Genomic DNA, 25,445 nt, shown 5'->3' with positions numbered 1-25,445 from the left:
GGCAAAAGGTTGATCTATTAGGTAATATAATTAATCATTACAAAATGTTGTACCTATTCCTCACTTACTTAACATGAATCTCATATTTTCTTCAGTGGTTTTTAAAATGACAAACTGTTCACTTCTCCAGATAGCATGTTGTTAGACAATGCCAATAATTAACATTTACGACTCTAGAGTTCTAGTTGTTCATGGATATTTCCTTAAAGATTAACTTCATTTGTAAAGCTCCCTAATTATGGAGATATAAGAAAGGCAACTAGGAACCACTGTCTAATTAATGTTTTTATTACTTTGCCAAACTTCTATAAATATCTCTCCGTTTGAAATAGTTTTCTATCTGCTTAAGGTGATCTTCCGTATCCATTTGCATTTCTTTTCAGTGTAATTGAAACTAATTTCATAAAATTAAAATGAGATTGAAAAAGCCCTCACCTTCAAGGCATCATATTTTTAATGACCAAGAAGTCTTGTTTGCATCTCTCTTTGCCTTTTTGGTAGTAGTTAGCTGTGGATTAATTACGATTTCCTGGATAGCTATCAAGGAATCTGGAAAAGGTAAGTGATGTAAAGTCAATTACTAATAAATTTCCTTAGAATTTTCAACATTTTGAACTCAATTGCACAGTGAGTTTTTTTAATTTTCTGCATTGCATTTATAGACTATATTGTTCTACAAGTTTTTTGTGGAGTATATCGTTCCTCATAGGTTACTAGAAAAAAAATGAGGCCTCATAAAACTTGAACTTTAATCCAGATAGTGAGGGCCAGAAAGAATGTTTTAGATGGGTAAAATTGAATAGTATTAATTTTCAACATTCATAAAAATAGATTTTGGCATGCCTTAAGATTTATAATCTTTGATTTTTTCTCACTCAAGTGTAAAAGGCTTTTATTTACTACTTGTGATAAATAATTTAAAATGAAAGTTTTACTATTGTGTCTTTCTGAAACATGGTAATGAATAAGGTGGATAAAATGTGGTGCAATGTGATAAACAGAGTACTGTATTGCATTCAGAGAAACTGGATTCAAATCCTAACTGTGATCTTTAGAGAGCAATGTACATATGACTGGTTATTGACATTGTGCCAATTATTTAAATTCTTTGCGTTTCAGTTTCCTCATTGGTAAAATATTGGAATAAATTGTCTCTGAGGTTTATCAAGTTCTAAGTTTATGATCTCATGATTAATTATAGCAATTAAAAAACACATTATGAAAGCAAACTAAAAAAATCTCTGAGCAAATAGAGTGATAGAATAAATGTGAACTAATTGAACCCAGGGATACAGACATGACCCAAGAGTTAAAAATAACTTGTAAAAACAAGAACTATTGATCTATGCTATAGAATCAGAGTTCTCTGTAAAAGCACACTGGCATAAGAGGAATAAGAATCCCCAGTGCATTTATATGAATTGGAAAAAAATAAAAAAATAAAAATTCAACTACCGAAATAGTTATTTTCCTTTAGACATTCAGAATAATATTCTTGAACTTTAATAAAGAGGGCAATTTTTGTGGATTTTATTCTCTGCTCTTGGTTGATTTAAATGTTGTAATTATGGTCATATGATGTATTTCATAAGAGCAAAACTTAACCTAAAAGATGTAAATATGCATGCAACTCAATTCTAAAGAATCACTAATACTGTTTAGTATATTTTGAGGAAAATATAAAGGACAGAAATAATCTATCTAGTATAGCCCCCTCATTTGACAGATGAAGAAAATGATACCAGAAAAGTCAAGTTCCTCTGATTCAAGACCAGTTGCCAAACCAGAAAAAGAAATTTTTTTGTTGTGAAGTCATTTTCAGTCATGTTCAAATTTTTTGTTCCATTTGGGGTTTTCTTGCTGAAAATACTGGAGTGGTTTGCCATTTCCTTCTCCAGCACATTTTGCAGGTGAGGAAACTGAGGCAAACAAGATTAAGTGACTTGTCCAGGGTCACACAGCTAGTAATTCTGTGTAGTAGTCTATAGTAGTCTGAGACCATGTTTGAACTCAGGAAGATGAGTCTTCCTGATTCCAGACCAGACATTCCATCCAATGTGCCACCTAGCTGTCACTCCACTCAAAATTATTTATCCTTTAAAAATATGAAAACAAAAAAGAAAATTATGAAGCAAGCCTCTGGCTTAATAAGGATAAACAAGATATAATGAAGACTAAAAAGTGTATTTTTAAAATTTTAATATTTTATTATGATGATAAGAAAGCATGAGATAGTTTTGTGGATAACTTTTGATACATCATTCATGATTATTATTAGCCTTTAAAGTAGTAATTTACAATATTAATACTTTTAAAGGGTTTAATAATAAAGTGACATGTTATAAATAACAAATAATAAAGTGACATTGTAAATTATTGTCTTTTTTAGTTAAAAATTGAAAAATGTAATAGCTAATTTGTAATAAATTCTCCCAAAGTAATTCCTTCTGCTATATTCACTAGAATAAGTTTGAACAACTTACTGAAACTGATTTCCTTTTTCATCCCTCCCCACAAGCGAAATAATATAGGAAGTACGGGAATATTCATAGCAAGGCACTTAATGCAAATAGTATTTGGTACTTAGTGTAAGTAAATAATATTATTTTTCTTGAGCAAAAGTTCCTATGATATAGTATATTTTTAAGAAAAATTTATTTTGCCTTAAAATCAAATACATTAAGGGAAAGTATTAAGCTAAGATTATTAGTCAACATTTGTATTGACACACATATACTTTGTAAACTTATTGTGTTTCTCCAACGAAACTTTCAGGACCATTCCCTGAAACCTTTTTAATGGCAGCAAACTTTATCTGATGGGAAAAATCACACACCAGTTGTTATATAATTATTACACTGAAAGCAACATCTTTAAAGTTAGGCATCAAAGTAACAGATACTCAAAGCTTTATAAGGAACATGGGAAGCCAGCAGAGTTCCTACATGTTAGTAGTTCTATAAGTATCTACAAGTGACTTGAAAAGTTTTAATGGCTTATTTTTCACAATATTTCTTGGTATCATCAACTTCATTAATTGGTGAATATTGATTAATCCCTTCAGGTAACATAGCAATAAATAAATGGGAAAGAGGGAGGGGTGGGGAGAGAGAGAAAAAGAGAGAGAAAGAAAGAAAGAGAGAGATTGTGGCTGGGGACAGGAGGCAGCTAAAAGAAAAGTGACCAGAAAAAAGCAAGAAAAATTAATAATATAAAAATATTTTCATACAAAAAAAGAAGACAGCTGATATCAAAGGGGAGCAGAAATTCAAATACATTGAACGAAATAGTTATTCACATTTATAGTCTTCCTTAAAATATGCATATTTTATTTTTCTTTTAATATGTTTTAAATTTCTGGGTTTTTTTCCCCTTAGATGCTGTATTTGACCAAAGTAATAAAACCAGAGGAATGTTTAAAATAGTATCTGGAGCAACATATACTCCAAGTTTACAAGACAAACTATCAACTGATTTCAAAGTTCTTGCTTATGACCTTCGGCAAATGGTAGGGGGCCTGTCTCTATTTTAATATTATATAGCACATACTAATCTAATTATTCTTCAAAATAGTAATAAAGTTATCTTTTCTGAATTTAAAGATTTGGATAAATCAATTATATTCCCTTAAGATATTTATTTTTCTTTTAAAAATAATCATTTTAACATTCTTTTCTTTTTCTTTTTTAATTGTGAATTCCAAATTCTCTCCCTCCTCTTTATGCCTCCCCCACCCACCAAGAAGGCAAGCTAAGCGATATTAATTATGTATGTGAAATCATGCAAAACATGCAAAAAATTAAGAAAGCAATAAAATTATGCTACAGTTTGCACTCAGAGTTCATCAGTTCTCTCTCTGGAGGTGGACAACATTTTTTAATCATAAGTTCTTTGTATTTGTGTTGAATCATTGTGTTGATCAGAGTAGTCAAGTCTTTCACAGTTGGTCATCATTACAACACTGCTGTTACTGTATACAACGACCTCCTAGTTCACACTTCACTTTGTAACAATTCATATAGGTCTTGCTGTGTTTTTTTTTTTTCTGAGAGCACCTACCTCATCATTTCTTATAGCACAATATATATAAAGCATAATCATATGCCACATCTTATTCAGCCATTTCTCCAATTGATTAGCATCCTCTCAATTTCCAAATCTTTGCCACTACAAAAAGAGCTGCTAAATTTTTGTACACATAGATCTCTTGTCTCTTTGGGATACAGAACTAGTAGTGGCATTGCTGAGTCAAATGATATGCATAGTTTTATAGCCCTTTAAGCACAGTTCTGAATTGTTCTCCAAAATGGTTAGAACAATTCACAACTTAAACTAACTGTTTATTAGTGTACCTGTTTTCTCTCATCCCCTCTAGCATTTGTCATTTCTGATAGATGTGAAGTGGTACTTCAGAGTTGTTTTAATTTGCATTTTAGTAGTGATTTTTAGAACATTTTTCATGTGACCAAAGATAGCTTTGATTCTTCTTCTGAAAACTACCTGTTCATATTGTTTAACCATTTGTCAATCGGGTAATGGCTTTTACTTTCATAAATTTAGCTCAGTTTCTTGAGGAAATAAGGCTTTTATCAGAGAAATTTGGTATAAAAATTTGGAAATCACTTCATTGTCTAGCAAAATGTAGGCTTTCTTCTAATTGGCTCTGGGGTTTTTTTGTTTTTTGTTTGTTTTTTTTTTTTGTCTGAGATCATGATTGCTACCCTGGCCTTTTTTACTTCAGCTAAAGCATAATAGATTCTGCTCCAGTTCTTTATTTTAACTCTGTGTGTGTCTTTCTGTGTCATGTGTGTCTAATTTTCTCTTCAACTCTGGTCTTTTCATCAGGAATGCTGAAAAGTTTTCTATTTTATTAAATATCCAGTTTTTCCCCTGAAGGATGATATTCAGTTTTGCTTGGTAGGCTATTCTTAGCTGTAATTCTAGTTCCTTGCCTTTGGGAATATCATATTCCAAGTTCTCCTCTCCTCTTAACTGTGGTTCCATGATATCTGAATTGTTTCTTTCAGGCTACTTGCAATATTTTCTCCTTGACCTGGGAGTTCTGGAATTTGGTTATCATATTCCTCTGAAGTTTTCATTTTCATTTCATTTCATTTCTCTTTCACTAGGTGATTGATGGATTCTTTAGATTTCTATTTTACCCTCTTGACCTAAGATATATAAGATACCCTTCATCATTTCTTGAAATATGATGTCTAAGCTCTTTTTTTAATCATGACTTTCAGGTAGTCCAATAGTTCTTAAATTATCTCTCCTTGATGTATTTTCCAGGTCAGTTGTTTTTCCAATGAGATAGTTCACATTTTCTTCTATTTTTTTTCATTCTTTTGACCTTTTTTCATTGTTTCTTGATGTCTCATGGAGTCATTAGCTTCCACTTGCTCCATTCTTCTTTCTAAGAAATTATTTTCTTCAGTGACATTTTGTACTCTTTTTTTCCATTAGACCAGTTCTGTTTGTTTGTGTTTTTTTTGGTGTCATTTTCTTCACCATTTTTTACATCTCTTTTACCAAGTTGTTAATTTTCTTCTCATAATTTTCTTGAATACTCTCATTTCTCTTCCCAATTTTTTCTCTACCACTCACCCCTTGTTGGGCTTGGGTGCAAATAGCATTTTTCTTTGAGGTTTTGCTTGTAGTTATCACATTTTTGTCTGCTTCTGAATTTGTATCTTGGTTTTCCCTGCCACCATAATAGCTTTTTTATGCTCTAGTTCTTTTGTTTTTGTTATTTGCTCATTTTTCCAGTCTATTTCTTGACTTTCAACTTTATGTTAAAGTTGGACTCTACTCATCTGGGATAGGGAGGCACAGAGCCAAGGTTCAGTCTTTTTTGTGCTACTGTTTCAATACTAGTTCTAGGGGTCTGCAAGTTTTTGGTGCTTCCAAGGTCACATAATTTGTGAAAATGTGTGGTCACTGCTCTCCTGGTTTATACTCTAGTACACTCCAGTCTTTACCCAGGAGGGGCCCCTCGTTCCCTGAAGCCACAAGTGCTAGTCCTCCTCTGGAACCTTGACCAAGTCCATCACTCTTCTGCGGTCATGAGTGCTTTTGTTCTTTTATGCCTTGGAACTGAGATCAGGGTTCCTGTTCCCTTTTGACCAACCATAAGAACTCCTCTCTGCCCTGAAATTTTGATGCAAAATTATGGATAGGCAATAGAATTTCCAATCAGCACCAGCTGCTCCCAGTGCTAGCAAATGGTTCCTGGTAATCTCTTTCTGGTCAGTTGTCTGACCCCCTTATTGTCTCTGGACTAAGAGCTCCCAAAGGTGTTGCTACTGCTACCATGCCACTATCACAACCATGTGTAAGGCCCACTCCTTGTGCTGGTGCTGCTGCCCTGCTCCAGGCTGGCCCCTTCTACAGTGTCACAGAACCCTCCTCTCATCCTTCTAAGTTGACTTAGCCTGGAGAAATGTCTCATTCTGATTTTTGTTTTTGGTTTTTCCACTCCAAAATTTGATTTGAGGAGTTATTTTAAAGATGTTTGGAAGGGAGTGTTGGGAGAGTCAGCTGGGTTGCTGCCTGTACTACACTATCTTGAGACTTGGCTCCCACCTTAGGACATTTAAAAGTATAATTTGTGACCCCAAAGGTTCTCGCTCATAGAGTAGATTTATATTGGTGTGGATCCCAAAAGATTATATCTTTTTAGCTTATCCCCTCTAGAGTTGCTTGAGGAAAATATCCCAGTATATTCATAGTATAACTTATATCTAGATCTTTCCAAATGTGGCAATGGAATGACTAACTCATATATAAACACTCAAAATACCAAATGCACATTGGATAACAAAAACAATTATAATAATAATAGCTAACACTTATACTTTGTGCTAAACATCACTTTCCAAATATTTTCTCATTTTATCCTATAACAACCCTAAGAGATAAGTGCTTTTATGATCCCCATTTTACAGTTGAGGAAATCGAGATTTACATTTATATTTATATTACATTTATATTTATTACAGCTAATAAATGTTGGGGGCCAGATTTAAACTCAGGTTTTACTGACTCCAGGCCTAGCACTCTATCAACTATACCACCTACCTGTCCCCTTCTCTGTGTTTTACTTTCACACTCTCTTTCATTTTCTTTCTCTCTAGTTATGTATACATATATAAATATAATCCTTTATTTCACACTAAAAAAGGACTCATGGGAGCTCATTACCAGATAGAACCATGTATAAAGCACTCAAATAACCCATCAACAATGCACCCTACCAAGAAGGGAATTGAACTTGGGGCTGCTACCAGGACAGCATTCTTGTGAAATGCTTCTCTGTCACGTATTCGTAACAGTCCCTCATAGACTCATAATGCCACGCTAGTTAATTTCCCTCAAAAGGCAAACATACATTGGAGGCTGCTAAAGAAATACTTTTGCTCCCATCAATCTTGCACTATCTGAGCAACCTAAGGACCTTGCTCTCCATGTGAGACATGATGCAAGAAATATAAGGATTATTGTCTTCTCTTTTCAAGGGCCACACTGCATCAGACAATCCTTTTCTCTGGAATTTCTCTGGAGGATCCAATCCTCAAACTCTCAGAGTTTATTATTCTCAAAACTTGTGACTCTAAAACTTGGGGCTGTCTGGGCACAACAATCATGCCTATGGATTATAGTGACACACCAAGGCACACCCTAATGTGTCAGAAGCCCTGAGATCCAAGGCCCAATGTGAGGGAGAGACAACTTTCCCAGTCTCTAAGGACCATAAGGTATAGCTGCTGCTGCTGCCCCTATATCTTCTTTCTTCTTCTACTTCTCATTCATGGCCCCTTTCCCACTTTAGGATCCTCTAGTGCAAGAAGAAGAAGTTGTATATGATGACTTGATCACCTGTAGGCTGGGACCTTCTATAACCTTCTAGACTCTCTACCTGCTTTATTGACACTTCTTGACAGAACTTAGTTGTCATTGAGGTCAAGTGCTGGTCAATCTTTCTTCCTCCTACCCTAGAATACAGTTCCATGTTATTGCACTCTATTCTGTCTTCATAAAGTAGAAAAAAAATCTGAGATCAAAAGAGAAATTTAAAAAAGGTGGGCAAGTAAACTAGTATCAAAGCCTGCTTTTTTGTATGTTGGGCAAGAATGACTGTCCAACAAATGTACATTTCCCTAAGTCTTCATCATCTGATCATCTTAGGTGTCTTATGTCCTGTCAGTAAGTGGTCAGCATTCACACCAATATGCTATGGTCAAGCACCTCTTAGTTACCTCCAAGCAATGAATTATTCCCTATAATCTCATCATATTGATCATCGATAATCATAAAACTGATCATTAACTCTCTTGATCAAGTAGCACCATAATCTCAGATCTGAGCATAAGCACAAGGGAGGTATAATCAAATACTAAATTTAATATGCTTATTTTTATAGGTAGATGAAATATTTCTAACAAGTCGTTTGAAGGATGAATACAAAGGTTTTAAAGTTTTGCAGTTCAAGTGAGTACATCTCAGTTTTTCTAAAGATTGAAGTAATCATTGCTTAGAGTTTTAGTGGCAAGTCTGTGATTCAGTTTGTAGAGATTCAATATATTCCTGTGTATAGATAATTTTTATTTTTTTGAGTCAACAAAAATCTGCCTTCTATCCCTCTCACCTCATCCAACTTCCTCCATTAATAAAGAAAAAAAAACCTCTGCTTTCATAATTTTCATTTCTCTTCTAAACCCAAGGACCTGACATAAACAATAACAACAAAATTCAATCCCACCTTCCAATTGCCCCTCCCTTTTTCCAGGGCTTTAGAGATCCTGGTTCCAGGCTGTGGAAGTTTGCTCTGGTCCTGATAGACAGAGAGTGCTTCAGTAGCTCTCCAGGGGCAAAAGTTTGCTGAAGCCACATAGACAGTATAGTAGCAGTGGCATTCTGCGCTGCAAAAGATCTCTGTAGGAGAGCAGAGGAACAGGAAGAAGAGGGCAAGACACCTGTATGGGCTAGAAATAGAATTCACTCCCAAACCTCACACTGCACCCCTCCTCCTCCCAAACCCAGCTAGTGAAAACAACCCTGTAGTTCCACTGTGGTACGTCTCTGACTTGTCAGTGACCAGAGAACTGACAAACAGAGGGAGTAGAACAAGACACTAGAACAAGGCACTATATGTGGGTGGTTTGTGTGGCACTCTACTAACCATAAGAGAGAGAGATTAGCTTCCAGCTAGATATAGGTCTGTCATCCCAGAGATAACTTGGGGCAGAGACCTACGATGGTGACATGTGAATTGCCTAGAACAGGAGAAGATTCAGATTCTTTGAGATCTAGCCCCTAGGGAAACCATCATCTGAGGGGAGGGAGTCAGAAAGTGAGCAACAAGGGAAAATAAGAGGAAAAAGATAGAAATTACCAAACATCTCAGAAAGAAGAAAACCCAAGAGACCTCGAACATAATTATATAAATCAACAGGGAAAATATTAACAGCAGGAAGAAGTATAGACTCTAGATCTAAGCAAACAAGTTCAGGAATCTAACAAAGACCACAAAGCAAAGAAAATGATTCATTTGGGGTTTAGTTTGAACTCTTTAGCTTTTCTTTTTAAAATTAAATAATTAATATTACAAGCGTTTATCATCTCTACTCCCACCTACCATCCCCACTTAATTAAATAATTTTTAAAATGAAAAATAAAACTCTCATAAGAAATATTCATAGTCCTGCAAAACAAATTCCCACATTTTCCACATCAAAATGTATGTCTCCTTTTGCATTTAAAGTCCATCATCTCTCTGGGAGGAAGCAGGTAGCAGATTTCTTTTCTTGTCCTCTAGAGAAATGATTTTCTTTTCATTGCTTAGGGTTCTAAAGTATCTCAATTTGTTTTTCTTTATAATGTTGTTGTCAATGTATAAATTGTTATCTCATTTCTGTTCATTTCACTCTCAATCATTTCATAAAGGTCTTCCAAAATTTCTCTAAAACTCTGCATATTTATCATTTTGTGTAGCACAATAGTATTTCATTACATTAATATACCGTAATTTGCTTAGCTGTTCTCTGATAGGTGGACACCCCACTTAGTTTCTAGTTTTAGGCTACTAAAAAAAAAAGTTGCTATAAATAACCTTGAACATATAGGTCCTTCTCCTCTTTCTTTTATCTTCTTGGGATATAGATTTAAAAGTAACATAACTAAGCAAAAGAGTATGCACAGTTTAGTAACATTTTGGGCATAGTTACAAATTACTTTCCAGAATGGCTCTCTACAGAATGCTACAATAATGCACTTACTTACCTATTTTCTTGAAGACCCCCAACACTTGTTATTTTTCTCTTATGTCATCTTTGCCAATCTGTTGAATATGATAGAATCCAAGCTCAGCATTTATTCATTTAGTTGTTGATAGTGTGCATTTCTTCCTTTGAAAACAACATATTCATATGTTTTGACTATTATTCATCCTTAGCTTTTCCAAAGATATTCCATTTGTGGATTTATGACTGTGAAATAATACATAGTCAATTTTTGTTAAGGTGCCTTGTACAGCTACGAAAAATATGTCCTCTTCAAAGGTCTACTTATATCTAACTTTCTTAAAATTCTATTCATCTTCTTGACTTCTTTCTTACTTATTTTATGGCTAGATTTATCTAAGTCTAAGGCAGGGAAATTACAGACTCCATTAGTATAGTTATACTACTTCCTCCTATGATTTAACTTTTCCTTCAAGAATTTGGATGCTATGCCATTAAATGCAAATATGTTTAGTATTACTATTACTTAATTGTCTATGTTACATTTTAGCAAAATGTGGTTTCCCTGATTATTTCTTTTAATTAAGCCTATTTTTTCTTTTGCTTTGTTTGAGATCATGATTGCCACCCTTGCCTTTTTTGCTTTAGCTGAATGAAGCATAACAGATTCTGCTCTAGCCCTTTATTTTAACTCTGTGTGTCTTTCTGTTTCAAGAATGTCCCTTGTAAACAACATATTCTTGGATTCTAGTTTCTAATCCATTCTGCTATCCTCGTCCATTTTGTGGTTGAGTTCATCCTATTCCTATTTACAGTTATGATTGCTAATTGGGTATTTCCTGCCACTCTATTCTCTTAGATGTATCCTCTTTTTTATCCTATTTTCTCTTCATGGATCTGTTTTACTTCTGACCACTGCCACCTTTAATCCACCCTCTATCTTATCACCTTCCTCCTTTCTCTTGGTCTCTACTTCCTTCTTATATAAGATGGCTATCTATATCCAACTAAGTGAGTGTGTTCCTGTGTGCGTGTGTGTGTGTGTGTGTGTGTGTATGTATTCTGCCCTCTTTGAACCCATTGCCCACCCTCTCCTCCCCTCATTTTTGCTTCATTATAAAATGCAATCTTTGTGTGCCTCTTGTATATGAAATAATTTCCCCAATTTTCCTCTCCCTTCCCCCTTCTCCCAGTGCATCCCTCTTTCTCACCCTTCCATTTTTCTTTTGAGACCATTCCAACATGGTAGACTCACACCTATGCTCTTTAAGTAGACTCATTATAACTTCCCAAATTATGATACAGTTCTTAAGGGTTACATATATCATCTTCCTATTTGGGATATAAACAGATTAGTCTTATTAAGTTCCTTATGATTTCCTCACTCATGTTTACCTTTTTTATGCTTCTCTTGGGTATTTTGTTTGAATGACAAATTTTCTATTTAGCCCTGGTCTTTTCATCAGGAATGCTTGGAAAGTCTTCAATTTCATTAAATATCCATTCCCACCCCCCTCCAAAGAATTATACTCAGTTTTCTGGGTAGGTTATTCTTTAATCAAACTGTTTGTAGTCCATTCTCTCAGATACCAGACTCTCAGATAGCTCCTTTACCTTCTGGAATATCATATTCCAAGCCCTCTGCTCCTTTAATGTGGAAGCTGCCAAATCTTGTGTGATCCTGACTGTTGCTATTGTTGCTCAGTAGTTTGGTTGTGTCAGACTCTTCATGATCCTATGGATCATAGCATGTCAATACTGTCCATGGGTTTTGTTTTGTTTTGTTATTTTTTTTTGACAAAGATAAAGGAGTGGTTTGCCATTTCCTTCTCCAATGGATAAAAGCAAGCAGAGGTTAAGTGACTTTCCCTGGGTCATATAGTTAGTAAAGTGTTTAAGTTCAGATTTGAACTCAGGTCTTCCTGACTTTAGGTCCGCCATTCTACCTAGCCACAGTGGCTCAGTGGATAGAATGTTCAGGAAAAACGCTCACTGTATTCCACCATCTTGGTTCTATCTTTATTTCTCTTTTGAGCCACCCTGAAGTTTCTTCTCATTGTTCCATGCTTTCTGAGGAGTCCATAGGATTCTGTCAACAGGACTCCTGACTCCACTGTACCCAGATCATATTGCTTAGAGTGTAATTACTTAAACTGGTCAGCATATTCAGGCAGTTTGGACTGCTAAGCCTTCTCTGAGTCTAATGAATTTCTGATTTCTAGGCCTAGACTTCCTCATATCCCCTGCTGGAGAGTCATACTTTAACACTACCTCCATCCAGCATGAAGCATTGCTTTACATAGTTTAACGTCTCCTGGGGAGCATATGATTTACTGCATAATTTTAAAAGCTTTATCCAGATGCCTAGGGCTTCATATTAGAGCATAGCATAGAACACACCCCAAAGCCCTTGACATAAATTCCACTTTGCCCAGAAGTGAGTAGCTTTACAACTGGAAACTTGAATACATAAAGTTCTCCTGTTATAGATCTAGTAGTAACATGGATGCTCCAGATATTTTCTTCTCTTCTCAGCTAAATTCTTCTTTTCTAGTTACTAATAAAAAACATAGAGGGAGAGCAGCTGAGGGGATTGTATGTCAAAATTTTCTTGCAGCATGACCTGGGAAACCATTGCTAAATCCCCTTCATGATTTATTTTCTTTATAAAATAATCCATGAATAAATTGAATGTAAAGTTATCTGGGAAAATTCCATATTATACTTTGTTTACTAAAGTATACAAGACTTTGTCACGTGTGCCATTTGAAGCATTCTTTAATCCAACTGTTTATAGTCCAGTCTCTCAGGTACCAGTAACTGAGACTGGAATGAAACTTGTAAAGGCAATATTTAGCATGATCTTACCTTTCTCAGAACAAAACATTGTCAGCAGACCATGGAAAGATGAAAACCATGACAACCAGCTTTTTCTTATATGTTCTATTCATGAAGGAGTCTAGGTCAGCTACATTGCTAAATTCCTTTTCTCTAACTTTTTGTTTATGGCTATCTCAGGCAATTTTTTACCTGCCAGGAACCATATTTTAGGCCAGGATTATCTCTTGCTTCAATATGGAGGTCACAACCTTGGAATAAACCAAAGCTAGCTGCTCTTTGAAGAGAGTCCCTGGCTAGTACACTTGGAGATGACCACCATGGATAAACCCAATCCCTGGCCTGCTTTATCAGAAGCCATGGGCTTTGAGGGAGACAATGAAAAGCCAAGGTGAAAAGTCAAATGCGTAATCAGTAGTCCTTTAAATCACTTCATGCTTAAATAGTTTTTTAAAGATCCTTTTGCCAATACAGTAAAATAGTATTTAGTACTTTCACTTATTTAGTTTAAGGTTTTTTGTCAATGTGTGCTTGTAAGTGTTTTGTATTTCAAAATATTTTCTATGGATAGAAAATGTCTTTCCCATACTTAGGCAAAAAATGGATACTAATCATATTTCAAATAATCTTAATATTTTTTAATCTTTTTACTGGATCTTGTTACATCTGAATATACCATGCCTTTACCTTAATAATGTGAATGGCAAAGAGCTAATACTAGTCATAGAAGTATTAACTCTGCATTTTTCTTGTTGTTTATGTTGGTATTTTCAATCTGTGGTTTATTTCAAGTAATCCTGTAGGCTCAGCCTACCTCATTTCTATTGGAAACAAGCCTAGTCAGCAGAGCAAATATGGTGTGGATGGGACTTTTTTATGCCCTTGGGTCATCAGGGAATTGCATCAAGGAAAGCAGAGCCTGGTGCACTTTGTAAAACCACATCATTTTTTTCTCATTACAAGAATCATAGTAATAAAATGCAATTTTTATACAATGATATAATATTTTTAAAAGCACTTTATCTCATTTGATCCACAAAATAGTCCTGAAAGGTATCCTTAGGATTTTAAGAGAATGTAATACATTTATACAGATGTCCCAAAACTGCAGTTTTAAGATTTAATAACTTCCTATATAAAAATTATAAACATCTTAACATCCAGCTATATCTTTCCAAATTATGAAAAATGGAAGGAATTATAGGAGCAAATAATAACCTATACTCTGTCACCCCTTTGTAGAAATATGAATCAATTCCTTGATTGAATTAGAAGGGGCAGCCATGCCACAGATGGCCTTAAAAAGCTGAGCTCACCAGCTTTGAATTAGTTCAAGCAGGAGCCAGGAGTTGTGGATGAAGTTGGCCCCTAAAAAGATTTTGCTTGGAAGGGAGGGGAAAGATATCTGCTGCTTTTAGGCAGAGTTACTGCTCAATAGAAGATATTATATCCAGAAGACAGCAGAGATATATGCTGTACTGACAGACAGAGATGTTATTTCAAGTAGAAATCACCTTTTGGGAGCATGATCATTGAGAGTAGAGAAGACCCAACTATGGATTGAAGAGAAAACTAGCCTTGGCAACTGAAAATCCAGCTGCAGAGAGCAACTGACCCAGGGAGCCTGGCTGAGTGACCCCCCCCCCCCGCAGTGGAGGTATTGCACCCAAGGAGGAGTACTCTGTGTAAGTGCTCCATGAGATAAAAGGTCATGTAGCTCTGAAGTACCAGAAGTGAGACTTGCCATGGGCCTGTGCTCCCTTTATTATTCTTACTAGCTAAGTGACTCTGAGAAGGTCATATATTCTCTCTCAGCTTCAGTTTTCTTATCTGTAAAATGTGGCTAATAATAGCACCTATCTCAAAGGGTCATTGTTAGGACCAAATGAGAGAGCATGTTTTGCAAACCTTAAGGTGCTATGTAAATGTTACTTATTATTATTATTTTTTTGTTGTTATATGTGTACCCCTCTACTATTGTCCCCCAAGTTTGTATCCACTCTTCCAAGAGATGCTGCATATTTGTGGAAGAGCGTGGAGAAAATATATTATATCTACTATTCTTAGAATGAAATATTAGTACATCCCTTTACTATGAACTAATTGTGTCTATTGACTGACTAGTATGGGTCTGTGAACTATAGAGTACAGACCCACAGCATATTCTAGAACCTCAGAGAAGTAGCCACCCTCTGATTAAAAACAACCTGTAATTATGAATGCAAGTTTGGAGAGTACTATAGTACTTTATAGTTTAATGTATCTGCATATCACAATCTAGGCAGTAGGTATTTTTCTTCCATTTAACTATTTCTGAATGTATTGTTAGGGCAATCTCTTTCGAACAGTTGGAGATCTCATGAAGGAAATCTTGTAAGGTTGTTAGACTTCACACAACCAACACAATATACTCTGCAAATAGCAATCTCTACAGAAGCTTGCCATTAATAGGGAATTGCTCTATTTGGATCTTACAAAAGGTATCCTTCCTGACAGTGACAAATACCTCTGCAAATATGTATCTCCTTGTTTTATGTCATTCTTGACATTGCTTAAAATATTTTGCATAAAACAAATCTAATAAGGCTAAGATTAGTAAGGGAACAATTAACTGGGAAAAATCATTGCATTTAGTTTTGCTGATAAAGGTCTAATTTCCATGATAAATAAGGAACTGATTCAAATTTATAAGAAAGAGAGCCATTCCCCAATTGACAAATAGTCCAAGAATATGAACAGGCAGTTTTCAGGAGAAAAAAACCCTGGCTATCTATAGCTATATGGAAAAAAGAATGTTCCAAATCTCTAATAATTAGAGAAATGTAAATTTTAAAAGTTCTGATATTTCATCTTATACCCATAAGAGTGTCAAAGATGACAAAAATGGAGAATAACAAATGTTAGAAGGGCATGTTTATGCACTGTTGGCAGACCTGTGATTAGATGCAACCATTCTGGAAAGCAATTTAGAATTATGTATAGTTTCCAAAGATTACATTGCCTTTAAGCCATTTATGTCACTGCTAGGCCAAATCCAAAAGAGATAAAAGAAATTGGAAAAAGTCCTATCTGTGCAAAAATATTTATAGCAGCTTTTTTGTGGTACTAAAAAGACTGAAATTTAAGGAGTTGCCTTTCAATTGAGAAATGGCTGAATAAAATGTGGTATAAGAATGTGATGGGACTTCCAGGCACCAAGATGACAGAGTGAGCAGTAAGTCGCTTTCACTCTCCCTTATTGACCTTGAAAAACTCAGAAAACACTGCCCCAGGAAAAGTCCTGTAACAGTGGAGCCTGCAGAAAGACAGGATACAGCTGTTTTTTTTAGCTCATAAGGGTAGAGGGATTAACGGGAAAGGTTCCTCTTGCTGTGGCTGAAAGGGACCAGTACAGGATGGAAGGCATCTCAGCAAGCCAGTGGCAAGTCCCACCTCAGCAAACCAGCAGGAGATCCTGAGCCCCAGGATGGTGGAGCAGGCAAGTGCCAATGCCAGGACTCCACCACCACCAGGATTGCAGGGCTGGTTCAATATTAGGAAAACTATCAGCATAATTGATCATATCAACAACAAAACTAATAGAAACCACATGATCATCTCAATAGATGCAGAAAAAGCTTTTGACAAAATACAACACACATTCGTATTAAAAACACTAGCGAGCATTGGAATAAATGGAGCATTCCTTAAAATGATAAGTAGCATTTGCCTAAAACCATCAGCAAGCATTATATGTAATGGGGATAAGTTAGAAGCATTTCCAAAAAGATTGGGGGTGAAACAAGGATGTCCATTATCACCACTGTTATTCAATATGGTACTAGAAATGTTAGCTTTAGCAATAAGAGAAGAAAAAGAAATTGAAGGGATTAGAATAGGAAAAGAAGAAACTAAGCTATCACTCTTTGCAGATGATATGATGATACACTTAGAGAATCAAGTAAAAAAAACTACTTAAAATAATAAACAACTTTAGCAAAGTTGCAGGATATAAAATAAACCCATATAAATCATCAGCATTTCTGTATATTACTAACCAAACCCAGCAACAAGAGATAGAAAGAGAAATTCCATTTAAAATTACTGTAGACATTATAAAATATTTGGGAGTCTACTTGCCAAAACAAATCCAGGATCTATATGAACACAATTACAAAACACTTATCACATAAATAAAGTCAGATCTAAATAATTGGGAAAACATCAGTTGCTTATGGGTAGGCGGAGCTAATATAATAAAAATGACAATTCTAACTAAATTAATTTGCTTATTCAGTGCCATACCGATCAAACTACTAAAAAATTATTTTATGGAGCTAGAAAAAATAATAACAAAATTCGTCTGGAAGAACAAAAGGTCCAGAATAGCAAGGGAATTAATGAAAAATGCTAGGGAAGTTGGCCTAGCCATACCAGATCTTAAATTGTATTATAAAGCAGCAATCGTCAAAACTACTTTGTACTGGCTAAGAAGTAGAGTTATGGATCAGAGAAATAGGTTATGTACACAAGACACAACTGTCTATGACTGTAGTAATATACTGGTTGATAAACACAAAAACTCCAGATTCTGGGATAAGAACTCACTATTGGACAAAAACTGCTGGGAAAACTGAAAAATAGTATGGCAGAAACTGGGCATAGACTAACATCTTACGCCATATACCAAAATAAACTCAAAATGGGTATATGATTTAGATATAGAAGCTAATACTATTAGCAAACTGGGAGAGCAAGAAATAGTTACCTGTCAGATTTATGGAGAAGGGAAGAATTTATGGCCAAACAGGAGATAGAGAACATTATGAAATGCAAAATGGATAATTTTGATTACATTGAATTGAAAAGTTTTTGGACAAACAAAGCCAAGGCAACCAAGATTAGGAAGGAAGCAGAAAACTGGGAAAGAATTTTTACAACCAGTGTCTCTGATAAAGGCCTCATATCTAAAATATATACAGAACTGAATCAAATTTATAGGAATATAAGTCATTCCCCAATTGATAAATGGTCAAAGGATATGAATAGGCAGTTTTCAAATGAAGAAATTAAAGCTATCTATAATCATATGAAAAATTGCTGTAAATCACTATTGATTAGAGAAATGCAAATCAAAACAACTCTGAGGTACCACATCACACCTATCAAATTGACCAACATGACAAAACAGGAAAATTATAAATGCTGGAGAAGATGTGTGAAAATTGGAACACTAATGCATTGTTGGTGGAGTTGTGAACTGATCCAACCATTCTGGAGAGCAATTTGAAACTATGCCCAAAGGGCTACAAAAATGTGCATACTCTTTGACCCAGCAATACCACTTCTAGATCTACATGTATCCCAAAGAGATCATACAGATGGGAAACGGATCTACATGTACAAAAATATTTATAGCAGCTCTTTTTGTAGTAGCCAAGAATTGGAAATTGAGGGGATGCCCATCAATTGGGGAATGGCTGAACAAGTTATGGTATATGAATGTAATGGAGTACTATTGTGCTGTAAGAAATGATGAGCAAGTGGACTTCAGAAAAACCTGGAAAGACTTGTATGGACTGATGCTAAGTGAAGTGAGCAGAACCAGGAGAACATTGTACATACAAAAGCCACACTGTTTGATTAACTTTGATAGACTTAGCTCTTCTCAGCATTGCAAGGATCTAAGACATCTCCAAAAGTCTCATGATGGAAAATATTATCAACATCCAGAGAAAAAACTATGGAGTTTGAATGCAAATCGAAGCATACTATTTGCTCTTATTTTTTCTTCTGTTTTGTTTTGTTTCTTCTTTCTTGTGGTTCCTCCTATTGGTTCTAATTCTTACTTACAACATCACTAATGTGAAAATATGTTTAATAGGGATGTATACGTATAGCCTACATCAGATTGTGCTCTGTTTTAGGGAGGAAGGTGGAAAGGGAGGGAGAGAAAATTTAAAACTCAAAAACTTATGGAAGTGAATATTGAAAACTCAAAATAAATTTAAAAAAACAAAAACAAAAAAATAAATGACGAGCAGGCAAACTTCAGAAAAACCTTATGTGGACTTGTATGAACTGATGCTGAGTAAAGTGAACAAAACCAGAATATTGTACACAGTAACAGCCACATTGTGTGATGACTGACTTTGATAGACTTAATTCTTCTCAGCAATACAAGGATCTAAGACAACTCCAAAAGACTCACGAGATGGAAAATGCTATCCACATCCAGAGAAAGAACTATGAAGTCTGAATGCAGATCAAAGCATACTATTTGCTCTCTCTCTCTTTTTTGTTTTGTTTCTTCTTTCTCGTGGTTCCTCCCATTTGTTCTAATTCTTCTTTACAACATGACTAATGTGAAAATATGTTTAATAAGAATGTATATGTATAGCCTATATCAGATTGCAATCTGTCTTGGGGAGAGAATAGGAGAAGGAGGCAGAGAAAATGTAATACTCAAAAGCTAGTGGGAGTGAATGTTGAAAACTAAAAATAAATAAATAATAAAACAATAATAAGATTAGTAATTAATAGTAAAAATATAAATAATAAACTAATAATAAAGTTAATAGCTAATAGAATAATTAATGATAATAGAATAATAAATAAAAACAAATAACTTGATTTAAAATTTAAAAAAATAAAGATAAGAAAATAAAAGAATGTGATGGACTGCTATCCTGCTTTAAGAAATGAGGAAGTAGATGATTTCAAAAAGAAATGGAAAGATTTATATATGCTGATATGTGAAGTCAGCAGAACTGGAAAAACAATATATAATGTAACATCAAAATTATAAAAATGAATGATTTCAAAAACTTTTATAAATTGAGGAAGAATGAAATGAACACAATCAGGAGAACAGCTTATATAATACAACACTGGAAAAAAGAAATAGCGTTGAAAACTGTAAGAACTATGATCAATACAGTAAAACCTTTCAAGATTCCAGAGAATGGGTAATGGTATTCATTACAGTGAGGTGATGGGTTTAGAATGCAGAATGAGACATGAGAAATTCAAATTAATTCCACTTTGTAATTGATTCTATATTGGGTTGATTTCATGTTGTAATTGATTCTGTATCTGCTTAAGTCCCCTTTCTATGTTCTTTAGTTAAGTTCAGGAATTCACCTTTCATCTCTGATCTAGCTTAAAGGTTAGCCTGACCATAAGTCACTGTAATTAAAAGGAAAGGAATGTCATCTTCTACCAGGGGTGGGAAACCTGCAGCCTTGAGGCCATATGTGGCCTTCTAGATCCTTAAGTGTGACCTTTTGACTGAATCCAAATATTACAGAATAAATCCTTTTACTAGAAGGCCACATGTGGCCTCAAGGCCACAGGTTCCCCACCCCTGTTCTATGCCATTAGCTCTTGGGAAAATGCTAAGACATCTGATGTTATCTTTAAGTCCTGAAAGCTAGCTCTGAGTTGTCTCTGAACTGTCTTTGTACCATTAAGGAAAGCAGTTATCACCCTAATAAATCTTCTGGGTGATAGGAAGTCTGAAGCACTAGCAAAGATTGTAGGATGCAAATGGATCCCATAAATCAATCAATTCCTTAATGACAGAAGGAAGTAGTCGCCGGCCCCATGTGGGTACTAGCCAACATTCCTTAGGAAATTGTATCATAATGTTCCTGCCCCCATGATGATGTCAGCCCTACCACCAATCATATTCTCCCTGATCCTTTCTTTGCTCTGTCTTATAAAAAAGAGTCTGCCTCTGCATGTTTTTGTCTCTGGCATAGCTGAGGTAGCTATTGACCCTTTTTATTAATAAATTCACACATTATTAATGATCTAATAGTGCTCAGAATTTTGTACCTCAGGCTACTTTTATTACTTTCTATAATTAATAGATATATTGTACTATATTATATCATATCATATTATATATTTTTACATAGTCATTGAGAGAATTTGTTTTGCTTGATTATAAACATTTGATTAAGAAAATTTGTATTTCTCTGCTTTTTTCCCCCAATGCTTTGGGAGTGGGAGGGAGAGAAAATAGATTTCTGCTAATTTTATAAAATGTAGGAGGGTGTTACAGATGCAAAATGTTGCATACACTTTCAGTTGAAATTACTATAGTATTATTTTTATTTAATTGCTTTACTTTGTGACAAGAGATTTCTCACAAAGTGAGAGTAATCTGTAAATGTTTACAATGTAAAAATAAAACACATCAATAGAACTTTAAAAAAACAAAGCAAGGGAAAAATATATTTTGTGAACAAATGTTTCTCAAATCTACAGTGAGGATTCACTTAATATATATATAAATTATGTAATCTCTGAAAAATTTCACAGTTTTTGAAAAAAAATCTGTTGTGCTGACTTTAATGTACATTTAGATGACCAGTCCATCCATTAAATAAGTATATCAGTGCATATTTTTGGGTCAAGAACTTCAGATAGGCAATCCACTAGATGTAGAATTGAAAAGGAGGAAGAGAAAGAGTACTATTATTTTTCAAAAATTGTATGGTATGTTAACAATCGTTAACTATTCCCTACTGCAAAGACCTAACTTTTCAATAGAGATGTTTTTCTGCAATTATACGGTACTCAGAGTGGTGGAATAGAAAAAGGAGGTGAGCCCATCATTTAATGACAATGAAGGTTTGATTGGATCCTTGGTAGATGTATGGAACAGCATGAATAAAAATCACAGAGAATAGGAATTCATCATTTTGTATCTTCACCAATAGTGGGACTATCCTTACAGCTGGATGGTATAGTGGATAGAGTTCCAGACCTCAAGTCAGGAAGACCTGAGTTCAAATCTGTCCTCAGACACTTACTAGATGGGTGACCCTGGTCAAGTTTAACATCCAAAGTTTCCTTCCTTGTGACAAAATTATGACAAAAATAGCATGAATACTACTGTGTCCATTTTGCAGAGGAAGAACTGAGACCCCACACGGTTAAGAGATTTGTTCATAGCCAAAGAGCTAGTTAAGTGAAAGATCAAGACTGGAGCCTAGATCTCACTCCAAATGTGTTTTCCAGTAAGTCAGTCACATCTCATTTAATAAAAACTGAGTAAAATAAAACTAAAGGAGATTTATATTATTCTCTAAGACTTCTATAAGCTAAAAGAATCTTGATACTGAAGCCCTTAACTTCTCCTTCTGTTCTTTGTAAAATTCCATTGTATTCATCCTGTTTATGTATTCACATTCTATGTAAGGTTACTGAAAAACCGATACTCAGAGCTCATTGACTGACTGATAAGAGTTCAGTTCAGCCTGTGCTCTGAGAATAATACGATAGCAATTTCCTATTTCTGCATTTTTGACTGGTAATTGGCAGCAGTACCTAGTCAGAGGACTCTCATTTTATTTTGTCACACTGCATTGGGAGGTAACCCTGGAAAGGGTACTACTTTGGGATCCTATGAAGTTGATTGAACTTGTCTTACAGAAAGTCTTTCCTCTGAGATATTAGCAACTTAACTGAATTCTCACATTTTATTCCCCAAACTACTGAAATATAGATCAGTATGTTGCCATATCACTTCATAGGCATGTTTAACTTGACATAACTTAATGCTAAATTTTCTTTATGAAAAATTATCTCACTATGGAAGAGAAAGTAAAACTTTCTGGATAAAGGAATGAAACAAATCCAGAGACCCAAATTTTCACCTTGCTATACCTGTAATTTTTTTTCTATATTCTTTGACAAGTCATTTAACCTTTTTATTACTTCTTCATCCAAGGAATAAAAATAATACTTGGCATAACCAGCTTAAGCACAGATAATTAGGATTAACAAATAATTTTTGTTAACATATTCATGTCATCTTACATGAAGTGAGGACAAATCACTTGAAAAATATTGAATTTTTCTTTTAACATAATTTTTTTTTACTTTGCAGCAATGGCAGCATTTTGGTCATATTTGAACTTTTCTTTACCAAGTGGGTATCAGATGAAAGTATTAAGGATGAGCTGATTCAAGGAATTGAAGCAAATAGACAACTGATGACTTTGCACATTGATTTGGGCAGCATATATATCACAGGTACCTTGAAAATCATTTGCTTGAGGATATATGGTTTTAAGTCCTAAGCCTATTTCTCTTTTCTTTCTATACTCTTACTTTGTGATCTCGTCAACTATCATCGATTCAGTGATCTCTAGGTAGTTGATTATTAGGTCTATTTATTCAGCCCAGTTTTCCTGAACTCCAGTCTTGTCTACTAGACAGTTCAAACTCAACATATCAAAAACTGAATTTATTATTTTTCTCCACAAATCCACTTATCTTATGACCTCCTTCTTACTATTAAGGGTAGCTGATGTAATGGCTAGAATGCTGGACCTAGAGTCAGGAAGATCCAAGTTCAAAATCTGTTTTTATCACTAACAGTGTGATCCTGGGCAAGAACTTAACTTCCCAGCTTCAGTTTTCTCATCTCTAAAGTGGAAATATTAGCATTCACTTCACAGAATTGCAGTGAGGATTAAATGAAATAATATATGTAGACACCTTTATAAATCTTAAAGTGTTACATAAACACTAGCTATTATTTTCTCATTATTATTAATATTAATCACATGTAGCCATTCTTATTCTATTCACCCTTCAGTGCCTTCGCACCTCAGGCTACTTTCTTTCTTGTGTGCAAACATATACACATATATGTATAGACACATACACAGACATACATGTAAACATATTTTCAGAATATATGTGTGCATATTGTCAGTATATATACACACATATGTGTGTATAAACATATTTTTCTCCTATTAGAATATAAGCACCTTGAGAGTGGGAGCTTTCTTTGCTTCTTCTTTGTGTCCCTGGTGCTTAGCACATACTAAATGCTTAGTTTTTTTATTACTGCTAAAATCCCTGTGATAATGTTTATACCTCTTGGGAGAGGTCCACACATCAGCAAAAGTCTGATGATTGTGGGTCAAAAAGAGGAGGCCAAACTGAAAGCTGAGATTTCTTTAGCATGCTAAGGTTTCTGCTCTTGATAGCAAATTCAGATTTCTGGGGTGCATATTTAGCTTTTATAACCTTTCACACCTGCTTGGAGTTCACACCCAATCCACAGCACTCTGGTAATTTAGGATATCAAGGTAAAGCATTTCACAAGAGAGGGATGGTAGAAAAAGAAAGGGGTCAGTCAAGGGAGAAAGGGGAATGCAAGCAGCAGGATTTATTAATAGAATGGAAAACATTCCCTGTTCCTAGGCAGGAGACAAGGGGTAGAGACCAAATACTTTTACAATTGTGAAAAAAGTCCTTTTAACAAACCTAAAGGATCTCTTATCCAAGGACAGCAAATAAGTGTTATGATAGTGGAGAACCCATCTGCTTTACCGTGCACATCCTTGTATTAGAGTTGGGGCTTTTTAGGCCACCAGGTAGTTGCGGGACTTCTACATTGTGGGTCCATCAAGATATAGTGAAATGACTATGGTTCCCATTTTTCCCACATAGTTGCAAAACGAGAGTACTCAGGACAAACACACCAATTCCAACTCCTCAGGCTTTTCCTGGCTCATTACCTTTCTAATCTTCTCACCAGGTTCTAAAGCTATCTAATGAATTTGAATATAAAACATCTCCAAAAGTACTCAAAATGCAAAATCCAGATTGATGATGTGTGATAAAAGCCCTGGAAGCGCCATATGCCTTTGTGGAAGCACTACCCAGGGCTTCCCAGAACTGATGAATTGAGCTTCCCAGATTCAGTGAGGAGGAGGGTTTTTCAGAATTGCTGAGCAAGTTGACATTCCTAAACTTGATGAAATTTCCAGGAGGGCCTTTGTTTATGAAGGAGTTATTGAGAATTATTACACAAAATCATTTGCAACATAATGTTTGCATGTTGTGTCAAAGTGAATTACTAATTAATTTATGGAATTATGAAATGGGAGAGACATGCCTGGTTCTTTGGGTACTTGCCAGGAAAGACTACAACGGCAGAGGGAAATAAGACTTCAGTTACACTTTTTAATAAGGCTCAGAGGGTTTAGGGACAAATAGGCACAGAAAGTACAGAGACAAGTGGCAAAAGAAAAAAAAGAAAAGATGACATGGGTGCAGAGGCAGGTGACAGGGTGGTGGAGGAATGAGCATGAGAAAGAGATTGGGAAGGGGGAAAATTAGAGAAAGCAACTAACAAAGTGATGGATTTGAGTTGGGAGCACCTGGTAACATGCACCGAGATAATGGTAGAAGAGAGCTGGGGGATGGGGAGGCAGGAGTTGAGGTCTCATTTTTATAGAATTTTAGTGGAAGGTAGACCCCCTCTTATTCATGCAACCTTTGGGGTCAATTCATTAACATATCCAAATTATCTTAAAGATGTCAGTAAAACTTTAAAGTTAACTTGTGTACATC

At 35.1% G+C, this 25,445-nt stretch overlaps 1 protein-coding gene across 1 annotated transcript in view; it reads left to right on the top strand.

The window, feature by feature from the left end:
* The first annotated feature begins 413 nt into the window (after positions 1–413).
* Positions 414–25,445, top strand: part of TMPRSS15 (transmembrane serine protease 15) — a 140,164-nt gene continuing 115,132 nt past the window's right edge. Inside the window, exons 1-5 of the mRNA XM_027875468.1 lie at positions 414–558; positions 3,378–3,508; positions 8,423–8,490; positions 22,960–23,105; positions 24,880–24,916. Coding sequence (XP_027731269.1) covers positions 414–558; positions 3,378–3,508; positions 8,423–8,490; positions 22,960–23,105; positions 24,880–24,916 — 527 coding nt within the window. The remainder of the gene's footprint in view (positions 559–3,377; positions 3,509–8,422; positions 8,491–22,959; positions 23,106–24,879; positions 24,917–25,445) is intronic.

Source organism: Vombatus ursinus, unplaced genomic scaffold, assembly GCF_900497805.2.
Source record: "Vombatus ursinus unplaced genomic scaffold, bare-nosed wombat genome assembly UNPS02014809.1, whole genome shotgun sequence".
Classification (NCBI taxonomy): domain Eukaryota; kingdom Metazoa; phylum Chordata; class Mammalia; order Diprotodontia; family Vombatidae; genus Vombatus; species Vombatus ursinus.
The sequence above is the reverse complement of the archived record's forward strand: the minus strand, read 5'-3'. Positions and strand labels throughout refer to the sequence as shown.